This window comes from Solea senegalensis, linkage group LG21 (assembly GCF_019176455.1).
Source record: "Solea senegalensis isolate Sse05_10M linkage group LG21, IFAPA_SoseM_1, whole genome shotgun sequence".
Classification (NCBI taxonomy): Eukaryota; Metazoa; Chordata; class Actinopteri; order Pleuronectiformes; family Soleidae; genus Solea; species Solea senegalensis.
The window spans coordinates 432,645-453,711 of record NC_058040.1 but is presented as its reverse complement, the minus strand read 5'-3'; the positions used below and the strand labels follow the sequence as shown (position 1 = coordinate 453,711).

The 21,067-nt window shown below is 40.4% G+C and overlaps 2 protein-coding genes across 3 annotated transcripts; one reads left to right on the top strand and one right to left on the bottom strand.

The window, feature by feature from the left end:
- Nucleotides 1-1,232: 1,232 nt before the first annotated feature.
- fpgs (folylpolyglutamate synthase) lies at nucleotides 1,233-15,179 on the bottom strand. Of its 2 annotated transcripts, none has more exons than XM_044012775.1 (15): nucleotides 14,940-15,179; nucleotides 12,645-12,773; nucleotides 12,455-12,508; nucleotides 12,206-12,270; nucleotides 11,097-11,211; nucleotides 8,678-8,755; nucleotides 8,513-8,574; nucleotides 8,194-8,296; nucleotides 7,036-7,113; nucleotides 6,590-6,740; nucleotides 5,910-5,996; nucleotides 5,620-5,770; nucleotides 5,451-5,526; nucleotides 4,741-4,807; nucleotides 1,233-4,372 (listed from the first exon to the last, which is right to left on the bottom strand). In XM_044012775.1, exons 1-15 carry the CDS (start codon nucleotides 15,084-15,086, stop codon nucleotides 3,993-3,995), a joined length of 1,743 nt encoding a protein of 580 aa, XP_043868710.1. In that variant the 5' UTR covers nucleotides 15,087-15,179; the 3' UTR covers nucleotides 1,233-3,992. The 2 variants fall into 2 exon arrangements, with proteins under 2 accessions (XP_043868710.1, XP_043868709.1); XM_044012774.1 differs by having other exon boundaries at nucleotides 5,910-5,999; nucleotides 14,940-15,176.
- A 1,948-nt stretch (nucleotides 15,180-17,127) lies between these two features.
- Nucleotides 17,128-20,776, top strand: cdk9 (cyclin-dependent kinase 9 (CDC2-related kinase)). The gene is made up of 8 exons (XM_044053612.1): nucleotides 17,128-17,212; nucleotides 17,331-17,444; nucleotides 17,917-17,998; nucleotides 18,080-18,170; nucleotides 18,433-18,599; nucleotides 18,827-18,998; nucleotides 19,356-19,504; nucleotides 19,787-20,776. The coding sequence occupies exons 1-8, from the start codon at nucleotides 17,172-17,174 to the stop codon at nucleotides 20,150-20,152; spliced, it is 1,182 nt and encodes a 393-aa protein (XP_043909547.1). The 5' UTR covers nucleotides 17,128-17,171; the 3' UTR covers nucleotides 20,153-20,776.
- The last annotated feature ends 291 nt before the right edge of the window (nucleotides 20,777-21,067 follow it).

Genomic DNA, 21,067 nt, shown 5'->3' with positions numbered 1-21,067 from the left:
TTAACTTTTACTGTGAAGACAACAGGAAGTCTCATAACTCACTCCAGGTTTGTGCTGCTGCGGTTCCTCAATTGTGGCGCATGGAGTTATTATTCCCTGTCTCGTGTCTCACAGGCGTGTCATTCATTTCAGCCGCATCGTGTACAAAGGAGGACACAAACCCGTGTCCTTGAGTCCTTCAGTCTGTGTCTCACTGAGGACGAACGAGGAGACAGTCGCCGCTGCTGCTGTCAAACACTCAGGAGTATTCCCTGAGAGACTGAAATCAGGGCACAGTGACGTGTCATTTATAGCCACAGCCACACCCTGCTGTTGCTTTGATGACAGTGCACAATACAAACGCTGCCATAACAGGCGCACGCGCACGCACACACACACACACACTGCATTGACTTCCCTTCATTGTAACAGACTAAATAAAGTCTCATCACTAACCTGAACCATGACTAACCCTAACCGTAACATAACCACAATTCAAACCTTTGTCCAAATATCCACTAGTAACCACTTCCTCAGAAATGAAGTTCTACCTCATAAGGACCAGGTTTTGGTCTCCATGAGGACTGCTGGTCCTAACAAGGTCAGTGTTTCTGCCATAAAAGGTCCTTCTCCTTCATTCTCATCCTCATTGTTTTAGAGGGTGAGTCATTTTTGCACAAACACACAAGAGCAGTGGGCAGTAGTTATCTACACCCAGGGAGGTGGGTGATTGGGTGCCTTGCTCAGGGGCACCTTGGACCAGCCTTTGGATTGAACCAGCGACCTTCCGCTTACAAGCCCAATTCCTTTCCTCTTGACCTCGGTCTGCAATTTAACTAATGTCATATCAACACAAATCTTCTTTAAACCATTTTTAGATCATGAAACAAGGTAGTGTGCAATATAGTGTGCCATCTAGAGGTTAACACGTGTAACTGCAAGGGCCAAAAAGAGACATTATCTCGGACACAATATTAACACGGGATGAAACTGGCTTTAAAATGTATTATTGAATGTTGGCAAACACACAATTGTGTCCTCTACAACTATTTTTTATTTGGTTTGTTTATTTTGTGGAATGAAGATAATGTGAGTATGAAAACATGAGTGAAAAACACATCAGTATCATTATGGACTTAAACACTCATAGATCAAAGATCTACAAATCAGTTGATCTCATCTCATGGTTGTGATTCATCTGTCAAACATATCTCAGATTTATGCATTCAAATGAAAACAAAAATGTTATAGTATTAATGGTTTATGTCTGGTTTTATTGTATTCTAAATGTGTCACCTTGCATGTGACAGTTGTCTTCAGGTTTTGTTTTCTTTAAACTTCTGAACCATCAATGAAACCTTCAATAAAACATAAATAAACGTGATATTTGAAGCAACGATGGCTCAAATATCACACACGGAGTCTGCAGTCATCCAGACGTCTCGTTTCGCCCTCATGAGCTCTTCTGGGACGATGACCTTTCTTGTGTCTCGAGAGGAAGATCCTGAAAAAAAAAGTCTAAAAGTGTCTCTCAGTGTCTCAGTGTCTGTGAGACAGCAGACCCACAGTCCTCTCTGTCTGTGGACTCGTACAAGAGAAACAGGTTCACGGGTGATTTAGTCCAGCACACAAACATTTGTCTGAAGCCTGACGTTGTTTACACTGAACACACGATAACGAATGAAAACAAAGGATGGCACAGGGGGGGCGAGTACGGTTGCCGGTTCATGTCCCGTGCTGGCCTCTCTGGGTGGAGTTTGCATTAGGGTTTAGGATTAAATCTTATAAAAAAACGTCCAATAAAAGTACAAAATGTAAACTGCGATTGTTTAAAAAACGTATTATGTATCAAAACTTCGACTTAAGTGAGAAAACTACAGAATCTTGCGACCCGTTTAAAGTTCCAACCGCGTCTCTACGGGAAAGTATGACGACACTGTGAGGCTTGGTTCTGATTATTTTTTTCAACCCGTTTCCCATTCATGTGTATGTGGAAATTCTATGCGATTTTTGACACCATGGTTACGCGCTAAGAAAAGTTATAGCACACCATTCCCAATCGAACTGCACGTTTTGATATAGAATGTGTGGGTTTTTTCTAAGGAGTTCAAACACTGAGGTGACAAAATAAGATATTTATATATCTATATTTACAACGACAAACTTCAGCTTCCTCTTGTGTCTAACAGTGAGATAATGACGTGAACACATTCTTCAGATAGTGTAGACATAAAGACACTGACTTTGAGTTAGTCCCTCATAAAGCCCAACTTCCAAAGTCTCAAATTAAACTGTTTAACGCACAAATCATATGGATTTACCCATAGAATAATATTAAACACAATGGTTGACACAGTTTTAACATTAGGGTTTAATAAAGTCGGTGTTATTGGACATGTGATGAACAGAGCTCTCACATTCACCGCTGACAAAGACGAGCCCTCATTAAGGACTTTTTAAGTTTCCACTGATCCACAGGAACAAAGCGGGTGCAGTTTATTGTGTTGAAACCTTATTTGGCAACACCACAAGGCGATGACTGCACTGTACACAGACCATCATTCATACATACAGTAACTGCATGTACTTATTATTCAGGATTAATAATAAATTAAGGAGCACTTGTGTAATTCCAGTGTAAATCCCATTACACTACATTTGATTGGCGGGTGCACGAATCCATGACGTCGACACGTAGTGTTGGAATATTTACACTCAATCTACAGCAGAGGAGACGTCGTCGTCACATGTTGTCGAAAGTAGACAGTGTGCAAAAATGTGTTTCCATCGATTAAAAAGCAGAAAAAACACATTCACAAGATTCATTCAGCGTACGTCCGTTAAATGTGTCGAGTGAGAGACACAACGAATGCAACAGACACACAAAAGAGTCTACACACCCATCACGATGACACATCCTGGCAATATTGGTCTACTTTATAAAAAAAGCCTCCAAAATCCATGAGATCCTCTTTTTCATCCAGTAAAGTCTTTCTTTTGTTGATAATTCCATCTTCCTATGTATATATATATTATTATTATTGACTCATTTTTTAATCTTTTCTCATTCTTATTTTTTTCCGTTATGGCGTTGTAACTGTGTTGTGTATACAGTTGTTATTTAGCATCACGTTCTTCCTCTTGCTCTCCTGTTTTCTTCTTCGTCCTCTCAGTAGAATGAAGTCACGCTGCAGTAACTATTGTGATTAACTACATTTCTTACTCATTCAGTGAGAATTGAATTGCTAATGAAAATAATCGTTAGTTGCAACCGCAGATTTTAAGCTCAGACGATTGTCGGTTACTATAGAAACGAGTGAGACATCTCCCCCCAAACCATGAAATCAAACTTTTGCACGATTCTATACTTTTTTTTGGAGCAGCAATCGTCACAAAAATAAAAATCAAGCTTCTGAAGTGAGGCAGGAAATGGGAGGTTTGTGAGCGGATCCCTCCCCCCACACCAGAGAGAAGATCACAGGAGCTGCAGGTCTACTACTGCTGCCTCGTGTGGCAGCAATGGATCAACACCTCCTGTGTGCTGTGGTGTGGGAGAGTGACTGCTTTACAAACTTCACCTTCCTGTTTTTTAACGGCGAGATGACGCGGCAAACATAATTCCTACTGTAAATCTTCTTTTCTTTGTGTCACTGCAGGCAGCCACGTTACCCGTGAGCCTCAGTGTCTAAGTACAGGAGTCACAACCTCATTTCAAAAGACCCGAACTCTCTCCCTTTAAGTGTTTGTAATAACGGTGATATCACCTCAGTGGCGTCAGACTGCACCATCATGTAAACACTTCATGTAAGACTAAAAGACATGAGCTGCACACGTGCGTGCGCTCACTTTACCAAGGCAGTGTGTGAATGTGCAGCTGCCTCCGACCATTCAAGTAAACACCGGACGTCACTGACCACTAACGGCTCATCTGCACAGACACAGACCCCTCTTTGGTCTGCAGCTGCGCTGTGAATGAGGAGCACCTGTGTCTGGATTCTCACACGACTATGAAGTTACTTGGAGGCAGCGGGGTCCAGGTGCCGGAGGGCTCCTCCCACCAGGTGGAGGCTGCCGGTGATGAGGACGTGGATCTCGGCCGCGGCGCAGAGCGGAGCAGCTTTGGCCGTGACGCTGGGTTTCACGGCGAGGACTCTCTTTGACGCGTCGGCCAGCACCGAGTCCCTGCCCTGGGTAATCCACTGGAGGGCGCTGAGGATGCAGGGGAAGACCAGCGTGTCCGCTTTCTTCTCAGGCACCAGGGGCAAGGTGTCCCCGATGAGCAGCTGTGGATCGTTGTTGTTGTCGCCCTTCCTGTGGTGAAGACGCCAACTGCCCTCGTTGTCCAGACAACGAGTCAACATGTTCTCCACTGACACGTTGAAGTTCTGCTGGTCTGAGAGCAGAGGGAAGTGTTTTTATTTAAATCATCTTCATCTGAAACGTCTTCAATCCACTCAGGAAGAGTTTACTGTCAAGTAGAATCGAAATTACTAAATTAATCTGTAATTTCTGATTGTTTAAGCTTCTTCAATGTGAATATTTTCTTCATTTCTTTGCTCTGGATGACAAAGAAATCATTTGAGACATTTGAGAACATCATCATTTCCAGGTTTGATGAACACCGATCTAAGGTTTTCTGATATTTTATGGACCAAATGATTAATCCAGAAAATAATCGACAGATTAATCAGATTATGAAAGTAATCGTTAGTTGCAGCTCTACTGTCAAGTACTTAGAAATAACGGGTTGAGTGATCTCACCTGCATTAGAAGAGGCGATGGCCTCAGTGATGTTCGGGCAGAACACGGCGAAATCAAAATGGCACGGCTAAATAAAAAAAACAAACAGGATACAGTGTAAAGATCGTTCTACGGAGTGACGCTCCTGGCGCTTAAATGTGTGAACACACAAAAGTTTCCTCAAATTCAGAACCCACTGCTCTCTACACTCTGTCCATATGTGTTCACAGGGTATCGCACAACCAAGTCGTCACCAACACAATTAGGTCTTGGCTTCAATTGTGTTGAACATTTCATGAAATTATCCTTATTATTGAATTATTATTTGCACAAACTCTGATAACTCATGTTTGATGTTGTTAATAATTTTGGTGAGACAGATAAAAATAGGTGCCTGTGTCTTTAAGAGGGTAGCCGTAGCTGCATGGTGGATGACGGGAGAGCCTGAGGAGCGCACGGTTTTCTGACCGTGTTGAAGCCGTGTTTTGAAGTGTGAGAGGACAGGTATCAGGTAAGTTACAGTGCGCGTGGAAAATGTATACTTTTTATTTTGTACCTTGGCGAATAAACCTGTGAAACCAACCATCGTGGAAGACGCACTTTTTTCTTGTTTTGGACAACACGCGTCAGCCATAGAAAACCTACACCTTTTCATGACCCACTGTCTTACAGCTCAGCACAGCATCATTCTCATCATTCTCCGTCTTGCTGAGACCAGCGCGTGTACTCACCACCAGTAGTTTAAGCATGGCTGATGAATCTCTCTCTCCTGTGGCGTTGAACAGTAAAACTCTGGCCACAGTTCCACTGCAACACAAACATCCACATGTGTCACACACATGTGTCAATGACTCATCCTATAAGCAGAGAACAGTGTCTTTGTGTGTGCATGTCATTCACCGTGCTTTCCTCTCATGCTGCGCTGCAGTCTCTCTAAACCACTGTACACAGGCCTGCATACTGCGCATGGTGTGAGCTCCATCCAGGAAGTAAGTGACTGCTCCATGTCTCAGCGTCTGATTCCTCCCAGGCCACTCGGTGTCTGCCAGCCCTGACACCACATGAGAACGTCACTTTCAGTCTGGAAACTGTTTCACTCCACCAATCGTTTCTTCCTCGGGTCATAAACTACATCCCCAGTCTTAAGTTGAATGTGTTGACGGAGCTCAGTCCGTGTTTCGCCAACTCACCTTTCACCATGATGGGGCTGAGCTTGAAGGAAGTGGCCTGCAGTACACCTGCAGTGTTCTCAGTGTCAGTGGAAGAACAGCTTTTCTCTGCTGAGAAACAACAAGGCAACATTATCACCTGAAATAATATATACATGTTAGAAACAATTGAAAATCTTTAACTTCTCAACCTTGCATTAGAGTACTGAGTAATTAAGGGTCCAGTGTGTGTCATTACTGAACCCTTTATATGATACAGTGGCTCCCATGTCCACCATGTGACATCCTAAACAAAATCCTAGACACCGGTTCTTCAATGTTCTGATGGTGTCATTTAGTAACGCTCACAGACGGAGTCAGAGTCCAATATGGAGCAGAAACTTTAACTTTAATCTGTTTTTATTAATAATCGCATTACTGACAATCACATTGATTTATTCTGTGTAACTGAAACTTGGTTACATGATTGAGATTATGATTTGTGTCTCTCTCTCTCTCTCTCTTCTTTTAGAGCAGTTCTTCCTGGTTTTCCAGCTTTGTTTCATGACTTACTGTTGATTTGTCACTTTGTTCTTTTATCTTGAAAACATTATCTATTTGTTGAATTAATAACAGTCATTGTTTTGTGTCTTTACCGTTGACTCGGGTTAACTACTGATGATGTTGGGGATGCGACAACTACAGCGACATCTGTTTCCCACCTGATAAACATCTCTTCTGCAACCAGGTGTGACTCAGCTGGAGCGCCAGGGAGGCGTTACTGTGCTGGTGCAACCCTGCCAGACCAAGACGCAGAGGACCGCCCAGGTCTGTCCGATACTCCTCCAGCTCTGGACACACCCACAGTGGACACTAGGACAACAATAACAAAGAGAGGTGAGAGCGTGATACAGAGGAGCTCATCGGCTCGGAGAGGTTTCAACAGAGGGACTGGTACGGCGTCAGATTTAGGTCAAAAATGTGTCACTTCCAGTGCGATCACACCCACAAAGAACGTCTTGTATTTGATTGACAGCTGTCACTACAAGACGTGCGGAGCGGAGAGGGATGTTATTCTGAAGCAAAGACTTTGTAATGTTCATAACATTGGCTGCGACGGAGAAGTCACGTTGAAGCATATATCTTACATATGTCATATATCACTTACTTTCATCTCCTTGGCTCGGTCCTTGAGCACAGTCATGGCGTTCTCTTGCTGTTTGACTGTGAAGGCAGGAACACCTGGCTGAAAACACACAGACATGATTCACAGACAGAGCAGAGCACAAGTATAAGACTTATACAAATACATGTAAATGCTGTGAGCAGGAGTGAGTAAGAGAGGGACAGTCATAGAGTTATTTCCTGTTTCTTTATTTCCTCTTAGGTCAACAGTTTTTATGTCATAATCAATAACCCTTTATCCTTTATTTAAATTTGTTACCATTAAAAATTAAATTGCCTTTCTTGGCTTTCAGATAACAATCATGCTTCCCCTGTGGTTGCTTGGTACTTGAGGAGAATTCATCTGTTCATCTAGACAGGATTGAGTTTATCTATAGTGTATGCTACGTAAATAATACACAGTGTTTATCTCACCAGTGGACATTTGTTACACTTTGTAAACCACTCATTTTTCTACATGAAAGTCTGTGATAGACCCTGAAGGGACACGGGAGCTGCTGGTCTACTGCTGCCTCGTGTGGTCACTTTGTGTCACTGAGGTCAATCTGAACAAAGGATTTCAAGCACAGAAGTGACAAAAAAATCAAAATAATTTGATTTTACCCATGGAGGCAGCAGTGGATCAACAACAACTGCGTGCTGACTTCGGTGTGGGAGAGTGAGTGGTTTAAGAACTTTCCACTCAAGGAAGGTTGTCTCACAGAGAAATAAAGCGGCAAACATATTCTTGTGATGTGTAGATTTTATTAAGCAGCTCATTTGTTGAGTCACTTAAATGAAATGAGAGTGAGTGAGTATCTAGGTCTCAGGCTGGTTCTTAGCACCGGTGTAAACTTCTGCGATAATTTTTTTTTAACTGCGATAAAGAACTTTTAACTGCGATAAAGAACTTCCAATTGCGATAAAAAAACGAATGCAATAAAGAACTTCTAACTGTGATACAAAACTTTTGTGATAAAGAACCTCTGCGAGTATATGAGTGAAATATATTCAAGAGTTTGTGGGGGGGGGAAAAAAACACAGACTAAATCAATTAATCCATCAAGAAAAGAACACAACTATGAAGACGATTATTAGCTGCAGCCCTGCTGTGAATCGAGTTGTGTTATTAGTGTCATTAGTCCAATCACATCAAACACACCTTAAAAATGCCTCCTTTCTGCCAGGCGATCTTTTCAATGGTGTCTCCAAGAATCTGAGTGTGGTCTATACCCAGAGAGGAGATGCCACACACCCACGGCCTCCTGTCAGGACAAAACCACACACACACACTACATCAGATGGTTTTATTGATACCATAACCACCTTTTGATATGATAACATTGTCTGGAATAATCAAGTGCAGCTCTTTACTGGGTGATAAGTGTTGATCATAAAAACAAGGCATTAAAGCTGTTGCGTAAGCCATGCACAGTGTCATCTACGGTCGTCTGACAATACAAATGATGTAAGGAACCTACCTGATAATATTGGTACAGTCATATGCTCCACCAATTCCAACTTCTATTACTGCCAAATCCACCTGAACAGACGAGAACAAAGGTTCCACTGAAGGTTAGTTAGAGTGTTCTATTAAACAACTTTTAGACAAAGACGTGGGTCAGTACTGGGCTGCACTGATGTACCTTCTCCTGAAGAAACACATGGAAAGCCAGGATGGTGAGGAAACGGAAGTATGCTGGCATGGTCCCTCCATGAGCATCCTGAGAAGTGCAAAGACCAAAAGGTAAATGACAAAAGGAAATTTTGACATGCACTAAATCTTCTGCTATATGTTCCACCTTAAACAAACCTTAATGTTATTATTTGATCAGCACAGCCACATTAAAGGGAAAATTCAGGTTTTTTTTGAAGTGTCAAAAGTGACTTCACCATAGCTTTCTACCAGCATGAAACACAAGGAAAACCATTTTTTTCACTATTAGACAGCATTTTCCAAATTAGAGTGTGAAATTTGTTTTGCTTTGTAAACCACTCACTCTCCCACACCAAAGGCCATAGAGAACATCACAGATTTTTACATCACGGCACACAGGAGTTGTTGATCACTGCTGCCTCCATCAGTAAGTTATAATTTGTTAATTTGTGACTACAGATTTTGTTCAGATTAACCTTTGTGACACAGAGTCAACAAATGACGCAGAAGTCGACCGGCGGCTGCTGTGTCCGGCCCCATCAGCTAAAACTGAGGATTTCCTCTACGGACATTGGTTTTTCACTTTTACAAACTTCCATTAACACAGATCTCGCAAACTTCAGGTAAACTTCAGGCAAACTTCAGGCGAACTTCAGGCGAACTTCAGGCGAACTTCAGGTAAAAAAAAATCAGCTGGACTGAAAGCTGAAGATTCTTGTACCGTTTCTCTCAATAAAAATGCCAAACAAACTCAAAGGGTCATACGTTGTGGAATGGACTGCCATTACACATTAGGGAGGTCCCTCCACTGTCAAATTTAAAGAATCACCTGTTCTCCTTTACATTTGAGACAGTACAAGTCTGTTATTGTTTGTTTATTTTATTACTACTGTACAGCACTTCAATGCTTTTTAAATGTGCTTTATAAACAAATTGGATGAGACATAGATTTTATTCCATGAGCCTTTTGTTAAGTGTGTTTTTTTTTAAACTTGTGTCCCTGCTAGCTGCCATGTTTTCATTCAGGGCGAGCGTCAATGTTTAACATCGTTATTCTCCCAAAGTCCTGCATAATCTGGCCCATGAGAACAAACGTGACCTTTGACATCTGCTGACCAGTGCTTACCGGTTTTCCCTTGGTCTCGTCTGAAAAGCAGGGCTGAAACCTAGGGCTGTCAATAGATTAATGAATGAATCTCACATTTTGAAATCCATTTATCTGGATTAATAGCGATTAAAGGTTTGATTTTCTTCTCATGACTAAATGAATGAGTAATCAGACAGTGTGCATGTGTTTAATTGTATGTTTCTTTATAAAACACAGAACTACACCGAGAACTATGTGTTTTCAAAAGTTCTGTCTGTTTTATTCTTGAGAGGAACTTTGTAAATTTTATTTCTCCTAAAAGGTACTGCATTAAATCAATGCATTGAATTTATTATAATAAACAGCAGTTAACACAAACACTTTTAGTCCATTTTACAGTGTGTAAGAATACATCTTATCTAGACTGGAGAGTGCAATAAAGCATAAACCATAAGCCATTCATCATCATGTGCGTAGTATACTTCTGCTTAATTACTAAAATGCTAAACTGCCTGAAAACAGTGGCCTTCATAGAGTGAGCCTCCTCAGGCTTTAGTGTAAGATTATACACCGACACAAAGACTCAGCTTATTTTTAGTTTATTCAATTTCTGCCAATAAACTCTTCAATGGTAGTAACGTGACCAGTGAACACTGTCACATGAGGGTCACCCTGGCATGAAGCCTCTTATTATGCTCTGACTCAATTACACTGATGCTTAGTGTGGGATCTGGGTACTTAATGAATCTATAACGCTACCTCACATTTGGTACGAATGGCACCTCTTGTGATTCTCTACTCTCTTTCTCACAACAAAAACTGTGGTGAAATTATAATCATTTTTGGCTTATTGTGGTTAGATTTTGGGGTTACATATATATACATATTTATATATATATATATACATATATATGTATATATATGTATATATATACATATATACATACATATATACATATATACATATACATATATATATATATACATATATATATATGTATATATATATATATATATATGTATATATATATACATATACATATATACATACATATATATGTATATATATATACATATAGTATATATACATATACATATATATATACTATATGTATATATGTATATATATATACATATATATGTATGTATATGTATACATGTATCCATGGTTACTTTGAGGCAATTAAAGGTCATTCTGCTGAATCAATTCAACAAAGTGAATGGTTTTCCTGCTTTTTTTCCCCCTCCACTTTCATTACCATGACAACATGTTTGGCTGTTTTAAAAAGGGACTGTTGTGCCTTCTTGTTGCATCACCTACCTTAGTTTCATCCAGCCGTCCATAAACCTGCCAGAAGTATTTAGTGAACAGCTCTTTTCCAATAGGCTGTCCGTTGATTCGAATCCTCTCTCTGACTTGTACCAAGTGTGGGGAACTGCAACCAGGAAAGAAACGGATTTAGGGAACATTGAGAAGAAATCGACATGAACACAGACCTCTTCTCTTTTAATATGTCATCTATATGTTTGATGGTAGCTGCTGTGTATAGAGCCATCATGGTTTCAATCCAACCTTTCACCTTTCTAAAGCATGTTTCCAATCATTTCCATTTATGAAATGATATCCTTTAATATTAACCGAGTTACCCATCAAGGCCAAACTGGTAACCTGTTACCAACCACCATACACATGCTATCATTATTATTATTATAATTAATAATGATAGCGTTGACTGCACTGGTTGAATAGTTGACTTTGATACATGATGTTGTTAAATTATTATTGTAGAAAAAGTGTTTTATTCAGTTCTGTATGGAGATAAAATATATTTGTAAATCATTATCCAGATTAGTAACATTTAAAATGATTTGACTTGTCCATGTTCGTCTCTCAGTCTGAAACACAGTATTACATCAAATACACACACATATATATACACATACATATATATAAAAAATATGTGTTTATATACTGTATATGTATCTATATGTATATGTGTATATATATATACAGTATATATATATATATATATATATATATATATATATATATATATATATATATATATATATATGTGTGTGTATATACATATACACATATAAAAACATATACAGTATACAAACACACATTCATCAGAAACGTTTAAATAGATCAGATTTCTGGGATGTTTTAGCTGATTAGGGCTTAAATCAGCAGTCAGAAGAACTGTGACTCATTTAACCTCTCAGTGTACAGCCGTCCATGGGTGTATTAAGAGAAGAAGGGGATTCCGTGAGTTGTGTGGGCTACACAGTCTCATTTCACACAGTGCATGACTTCAGTCTCCTCCTCACTTGGGAGGATCCACCTCCTGGATTGAGACACAGCTCGTGTCTCTAGTTTGTTTTTTTGTTTCAAACTGAGGAAATATTCACTTGCTACAGTTTTACCTATAAAATCCTGTACGAAAGCCGTAGCTTCTCAAAATGTACTCTGTAAACGCACACGTTGACCCCTGGAAGACAAACACAAAGACACGTATGAGGCCAAAACTTACATCATGACATCTTTAATCATCTATCACGTCATTGAGATGGTCAAGTGAAATGTCTCTGCTCATGACCAAAAGTTGGTGACTCGTTCCAAAAACATGCAACGCACACACACAAATACAGGCAGTTTGTGTGTCCTCTGCTTACCTTGCCCTTTGTTCCCGTCACATGAATAATATTAAGATGATCCAGTTCCTCCACCTTTGACACAACACACACTTATCAGACTAAACTACAAAATCTCATCAGACAGACCGACAAAAACACTCTGTGACGCTCATCTCTGGTATTTGACAAACATGCCCTGTGTACCATGTACTGATAAGATTTGACTCACAGTGAGACCGGTTCGCTCCAGGAAGCCTCGCATGGCTTGGAGCTGCAGTTGAGGGAGGCCCCGCTCCCGTCGTACCTGCTCCAGAGCGCTGGCGTTTGTCTGGAGGGTGTTCAGAGTGCAGATGGCGTCCTGTGTGGCAAACACAAAACGGGACATGATTAGTACACAACCTCGACGTCACATGACCAGCGTCATCCAGGAGCCTCATGCATGCACAAAAAGTGTCCATGCGCTGGTTTCAACCAAGGGTGCAGAAGAATAAAGAAAAATGTGAAAAATGTGTCCATACTGAAAGTATTTTGTTTTTATTTTCATGTAATGCCACCACTGGCTCTTTATGTTATGGAAACTGGTGGAAGTATTCCTGAGTCATCATGCCTGGATAGAGCATGTTATTTTTGTACAAAACAAATTACGAGACTGTGAACATTTAAAATGTTTTTTCTTCTCCAAACCGAACCCAAAACCACAACACATACCCAACCATGGGCTTGTTGATCCATTGCACCCCTAGAGTCCACGCACATGACAAGACACACAAAAATTAAGCTGGCGTGAAACCTTTTGGAGCACTCTTCAAACTATGAATAACTATGTAACTACTACGGCAAAGTATTTTCAGTCATTAAAATTATGCATAAACTACATATTAAACATAAAAAAATGTGTAGTTACAAAAATGTGTCATTTAAAAATGATTGACCAATAAATAAGCATCAATAATAATCATTGTTATTAATCATAAATGAACTAAAACGAAATAATAATCAATCAATAAATAAATCAATAAATAAACAATAATCTGCCAATGCTGATTATTACTTAATGGTAAAAATATCTATACCTACCCTACAAGTCTCTCTAAATCCTAACCACTAGGGTTTGTGTGTTACATTGACTTTCCTGTAAGTCTGACTTAGAGCAATAAAATTTACTGCAATTTATTATAGAATACAGACTAACCTTTACTCTGGACAATTGTATCTGTTTATTTGATTTGGCAAGGCAAACAAAAAGCTGCTAGAGGACACACCTCCATCTTGCCCTGATAAAACAGTCTGATTCAGTCCTTCCATAGATCAAAACGTCAAAACAAAATGTTCCCTTCTTTGCTTTCCCATTTGCATTGTTCTTCAGGACAAAAGCATCAAAAAGACCATTGACATTGTTGTTTGTACATCAACTCTTTCACACATGAGACCCCAGATCTTTTGGGTGAAATACCTTAACCCAAAGTTGTTTTAAAGGGATATTTCAGGCTTTTTGATACATGGTTATAGGAGGTATGAGACACAGTCAGTGCCGACTTCACTGTGAACGCCTCTGATGTATAGCACGTCACTGTCGATGGGAACAAGCCTGAGACACAGATGTTTGACTGTCAGCAAGGTCGCAACAAGGAAAGAGGCTCACCTAATGAAACTCATGGCTCCTTAATATACCTTTATAATACGTCTGACACTTTTCTTATCTTCAGCCTGTTACAGTTGGAAACTGGAGTTTGTAAACTACTTAGTCCGTTAAGAAAATCAGTGTTTTTGGCTCACAGGGACACAACTGCTGCTAATCTACAGCTGTATCATTTAGTTAAAAAATAAATGAGACTTTTTTTCTTACTTATAGAAGTGTAGTGAATGAACCACTCCTGATGTTAAGTGTTGATTTTCTACTTTGGACAGAGTACAGTTTACATAGCAAAACAAACTTCACTTTCCTGTTGGAAAATCCTGTTATATTGTTATTGTATTCTTTTTTTAATAATATTTTTTATTAATAATAATAACAATAATAATAATACATTATGGATTCACATCGATTCTGCACCAGTACAGTCAAACATATGTGACATAACGTGTTAAATGCGACCACTTGTTTGCCTTGGAAGTAAAGTTACAGTCTGAAGTTTGCTTATGACAGAGGAGTTACGTCATGTTCACTAAAGTTGAAGCGTTGGAGTAAAGTATGTTCACTTGTATCACGTTTACACGGTGGTCCACGTGTTGTTAGCGCAGTGGTTGAACTTTGACGTGGACTGGAAAAGAAAACAGCACATTGACAGTGAGCAGAGTCCACACTGGCGCTGGCGCTCACCCCGCTCTCAAATGTCCGCTACGTGGTCGCCGAGCTCCGCTAACAACAGCAGCTAAAGTTAACGCTGGCTCCGTTAGCCACGCTTATTTCCAACACTAAAACTAAAACAGTCCTGTTTTAAACTCAACTACCGAGCCAGTGGCTCGCTAGCTCGCTAGCAGCCGGTGCTAGGAGCCGGTCGAAAGAGACTGTGTGGCAGGTTACCTGGTACTCCATCCTCCGTGCGTGCGGAGCCGTTTTGGTGCTGTGGTATCGGACAGAAAGACCCGCGAAACTGCACATCCACTCCTGCTTTCTGATCCGCGCGGCAAACATGGAGCCCCGCTGTACCACGCGCGACATACACGCCATCGTGGGGCGTCGAGCTGTCACAGGGAACGTCAGCCAAATGGCAAGGATCCTCTCACCGACGTCATGACGTCACGAGAAGCCTCCCCGCCCCCTGGCCTGGCTTTTATCAGTTTATTATATTAAAGTAAGTGGTGTCACCGTGGATGAAGGCAGTCAGTCATACATTGGCCTTATTATGGCTTCTTCTTCTCCTTCTTCTTCTTCTCCTTCTTCTTCTTCTTCTTCTGCTTCTTCTTCTTCTTCTGCTTCTTCTTCTTCTTCAACAGAGCGTTTTCACACAGTTAAGGCAAAGGTCACAGATCAGTTGAACATCTCATGAGCAGAGCAGAGGGGCCCAGGGTTTCAACAATGGGTCTCAAGTGATTTCTCCTGGTGCCAAAACCAGCTCCTGCTGATGTTTTCTATGGACTTTGTGAAAAGAAATCTAGATCTGGGGCTGCAGAACTTGACCCCCATCACTGTATGTGGCCCCCTCAGTGGCTGGGTTCACCTAGACCTTTACTCACTTTATCTCCAAACCATTCGACCTACTGTCCACACTGGAATGATGTGACTGGAAAATGCTGTCAAAGAGTTGAACTCATACAACATGTGTATGTAATGATGAAGCATTCCTTGAATAAACCTTTTTTTCACAGCATATTATATTTTTCTACATTAAAAAGTCATTGTTTTCATTGTTGCACTTTAAAATAGATGCTGGTTTATTGTATTTTTATTCAAGGCAAAAGTCTATGTTGATTTCTGTTTATTATGTGCAATAATCAAACAGTAACAGATCCAAAATGGTCCTGGGGCCTGTTGCACGGAAGGGATTAAGCCGGGTTATGTTGCTTGTCCTGGTGCAAAAGTTACCATGGCGATTTATTCTTTGACCAGGTTAAACAACATGATATGTTAATCCTGCTGCTCACTCCATCCAGTCAGGTATTAATCTGATCAGAAATTAATGTGTACATCCTCTGCTGGGCCTTTTCCGTGAGGGAACTGATGTTCAGCTCCCACAATCTCCCACCTATAGGTGTATTAAAAGTAGAGCTAAAATCCACAAACAGGGAAGTTGCTGTAGGATGTAGTGGAGGGCCAGGTTTGGCTCTGTGGGCGAACTGTAGGGGGTCCAGGTGGGGGTCTGTGATGAATTTAATGTGGGATAGCACCAAGTGTTCCAGAGTCTTCATGACTACAAAGGTCAGGGTCCTTGCATGTATCTTCCGATTAGCTCAGCTGGTAAGGAGATGTGCTTTGCAGAAGACGACAGTCCTGTAGAAAGACCACAGTAATGTAGAAAACAACTTTCTTGTAAGAAGACAACAGTAATGTAGAAAGACTTGCTTTTTTGGGTGATTATCCGTGATTGTATCAAAATGAATCATCAGACATCACAGAGCCACAGAGGATCTGGCAGGGACTACAATTTTATTTTTACATTTTATTATATTCACATGGACAAGTGGACAATTTAAATAAAAGCAAGATTTACAGTACTGTATCTCAGTGATCATGTATTTGTGATTTCGCTGCATATCAATTCATGAAACTTTATCTTTCATTCAGCTGCTTTTTATGCAGGTAAATGTCTCTTCAATAACTGCATACAGTACACCCTATAGCACCTCCTACTGGCCATAATCTGCTATAACACAAATGTCACTGTAGTCTTGAATAATATTATAATATTGGTCATTTCACAAATAGTCAAGTTCTCTTACAGTTGCAGTAGGAAAACTCATGTTGTGTAATCAATATTTTAGAATAACGTCCACCAATAAAGTATACATTGCTGGGATGTGGATGTGTAAATTTGAATTATTCTGATGCAAATCTTACCTTATAATTACAAGCAGTGATTATTTTCTTGATAAAAATGTTACCTCTGTTTGGCTTCTAAACATAAATATAAGAACGAGCCAGTCTTTTGAACGGATATTCAAAGAGTATTGAAGTATTCTTCATTGAAGTATTCTTCAATACTCCTCACTGTCAGTGGCGGCGCTAATCGCCAATCTCGAGGCTTCAAAACGGGATTTCCGGTCCTTAAATATGACGTAACTACCGGTTTTCATTAGACTCACGAACGCTTCAGAGATGCAGCGCGAGCGAACAACGAACGCCGGCGGGACTGAAAAGTACGTTTTATGTGAAATTATAGTTTTTAACACGTTAAATTATCGGTTTACGCAACTCTCCTTTAGCCCTGGCTCAAAATAAGGCGACTATTATTTCATGATCTGCTCTGTTTTTCAGGCCCGACCGAGAGGCTGCCATCATGTCCAAATACTACGATGGAGTTGAGTTTCCTTTCTGTGACGAATTCTCGAAATATGAAAAGCTGGCAAAAATTGGACAAGGGACATTTGGGTAAGAGGGACAGAGACTTTATTGTGTGATGTCTATTTGTGAATGCTAACGTTGGATGGGCTAGTGCTAGTAGCACAGTGTACGCTGAAGTTAGCTTTCCGCTCAGCCGTTATCTTTGTAGGATTATAGTCGAGCATATAATGTTGGATTACTATTTTTACTGTAGTGAATGTAGAAAATATTAAAAATTTTTGTTTCTACATGTTAAAGTTGAGCTTTTGCTTCTCTGTAAAATAACTTCCTTTGCTAACTGTTAGGAGAAGATCGAGGGATCATATCTCTACTGATTTACGTTTATTCAGAACATGTTGGACATGAAATGACAGATATGACACAATATTAACCATTGTCCGAAGTCCACTTTCAAAACTGAAACTCTCTGTGTCAGACATGCATGTTTTTGTTTGATCGCCGCTAGACCACAATGTACCAGGTGCACATTTAGACCATGTTTTTCTACTGTCTTTCCTAGAGAGGTGTTCAAAGCCAAACACAGACAGACTGGGAAGAAGGTTGCTCTGAAAAAGGTTCTGATGGAAAACGAGAAAGAAGGAGTAAGTCCAATTTATAGACTGAGACTTATAACTTATAACACAGCATTATTGGGTTTTAACGTTTGTTTTTTTGTTTTTCAGTTTCCTATCACAGCACTGAGAGAAATTAAGATCCTGCAGCTGCTTAAACATGAGAATGTGGTGAATTTGATTGAGATCTGCAGGACTAAAGGTTGGTGTCTCTAGTTATTAGTTTGTATCTACCAGAACAGCAAATTCTGGTTGGTGTAGTATGTGTATTGTGTATTTTTTTTTAACTTTGATTGGTTAGTTAATGTCAGAGTGTTAGTTTACCTGGTATCAGCATCTGTTCTGAGCGATCCAATCACAAGTAGACAACCTAAATTGAGGGACACAACACAAGACATCAAAGATTAGTGGTTTCACTTGTAGAAGCAGATAAAAAAACTTATATTTTGTTTCCTTTCCGAAAGCTACCCAGTTCAACAGATACAAAGGTAGCATCTATCTGGTGTTTGACTTCTGTGAGCATGATCTGGCTGGACTGCTGAGTAATGCCAATGTGAAGTTCACCCTGGCAGAGATCAAGAAGGTCATGCAGATGCTGCTTAATGGCCTGTACTACATACACAGAAATAAGGTAAGATTTGAGCTAAATGACCATCCTTCAGTTATCTGATTTAAGTGTAGACCAATGGGAATATAAAGACATCTGATTAATTAAAATGTATACTGTGTACAATAATGATAATTAATTGCTCTCATGGTCCTTGAATGTAACAAAACTCTAGGATATTTTTATGTATGTATGTAAACAATACACTATAGTCTCTAGTAGTCTAAAGACCTGGCTTTCTTTTGAATCAGATCCTTCACAGAGACATGAAGGCTGCCAACGTACTCATTACCAGAGACGGTGTTCTCAAACTGGCTGACTTTGGTTTAGCCCGTGCCTTCAGTCTGGCTAAAAACAGCCAAGGGAACCGATACACCAACCGTGTGGTGACGCTGTGGTACCGACCTCCAGAGCTGCTGCTAGGTAAGAGACAACTATTCAACCTGCACTTCAACGGAGAACTGACTATTCACGGCATTAATAAATGGCCAGAAAACAAACTGACACATAGCTGGCTACAGCGCTTAAATCGGTTTGAAAGATAGAAAATGTCCTGCCAGTTTCACTCGCTGTGTGTACTCCATGTCTCCTCGTGGTGGCGCCTTTTCACAATTGGGGAGTTACCTGTTTAACATGAATTGTGTTGCAGGGCTCCTATATTTGTTGAAATATTTAGTTCAGCAATGTAACTAAGACTTTCTTTATTCTTGAAGAATCAGTAATATTCATGTTAGAGGAGCAAAGAATCCAAAGATTTATTGTCTGTTATTTTTTCTTAAGGTGAGCGAGACTATGGCCCCCCCATAGACCTGTGGGGAGCAGGCTGCATCATGGCTGAGATGTGGACCAGGAGTCCCATCATGCAGGGCAACACTGAGCAGCACCAGCTCACTCTCATTAGCCAGCTGTGTGGCTCCATAACGTCTGAGGTGAGTCACAAGGGGGAACCACATTCAATGGCATAGATCAGGTGCTAACCTAATGTCTGCTTAAGTTTATGATGTGTTAAAAATATATTTGCTGCTTTACCTCCCTGTTAGACATTTCCATAGGATACTAAAGTTTGTGTCACCCTGTAATCCTCTCACTCTCTCACTGAAGTTCATAGAGAAACTCTGGGACTTTACATAGCAGCACACAAGGAGTTGTTTGCCTCCATCGGTCAGTTCAAATGTGTTATTTTGTTATTTATCGATTGTTTTTGTTCTCAGGTGTGGCCTGGTGTCGATAAGAAATATGAACTTTACCAGAAGATGGAGCTGCCTAAAGGTCAGAAGAGGAAAGTGAAGGACAGACTCAAAGCCTACGTCAAAGACCCGTATGCTCTGGACCTGATAGACAAGCTCCTGGTCCTTGACCCAGCGCAGCGCACGGACAGCGACGACGCACTCAACCACGACTTCTTCTGGTCTGACCCCATGCCGTCAGACCTGAAGAACATGCTGTCTACCCACAACACCTCCATGTTTGAGTATCTGGCCCCGCCCAGGCGGAGAGGCCACATGCCCCAGCAGCAGCCCAATCAGAACAGAAATGCAGCGACTACCAGTCAGACTGAATTTGATCGAGTGTTTTAGTGAGTCATAAAGGTTGTGACGAGACTGAAACTTTTCAAAAACAACACACACAAACATCCGCCCAGTGCTTGGACCTTGCTCATCTTCCTGGTGTAGGATTTGAATGCAACACATCATTACAACTTGAATATTTCATGTTTGACCATGTTGGAACGTGTACCGGAATTTCAAACGATGGACGGTTTGGTGCTTGTCGGACTTCCTGTTTGATGAATCATGACCGTGTTTTTCAGCCAGTTATCGAGTAAAGCTCCACTTTATTTTTTTGTTGAACATTTGTACATTTGTTCTGTCTGAGTTCATGTCAGAGTGCAGCTTATTTGGATTTACCTCCTTGGAGGACTGTGAATTATTTTTACAACTGATTTTATTTGATTAATAGCATAGGAAAATAATGAGGAAAAAGTTACTCGTCACTGTTTGCCAAACATTAAAATGGTGAAGATTGTGAAGACTATACTATTAATATACTATAGACTATGAGAGGACTAAACGAATCATTCATCAGTTCATGTTCTTACATAAACATTCCAACAGTCATGTATGGAGTATTTTGCAAACATGCATTACATATGGTTTTGGTTTGATCACTCTGACTGAACAATGACCTAGTTTTTATTTTAACCATGTGTGTCAATACTGTTTTTTATAATGAAAAATAAAGCTGTGTACAGTGAGTCAAACACGTTATGTTTAATCCCCCCCCCCTCATCCATGACTGGCTGTGGATGGCTTTTGCTACTCATCCAATAAATAATACTAGTCATTTTTACTTTACCACAATGATGCAAAAACGTGAGTTAAACTGCATTGTAGCAGCTAAAGCCCCTTATTTTGTGTTTCCATTAGCGATGGTACCTGGAACTACTGCTTTACAAGTCACTAGTCGGGTTTCATGCAGCCGTGCAACGATGA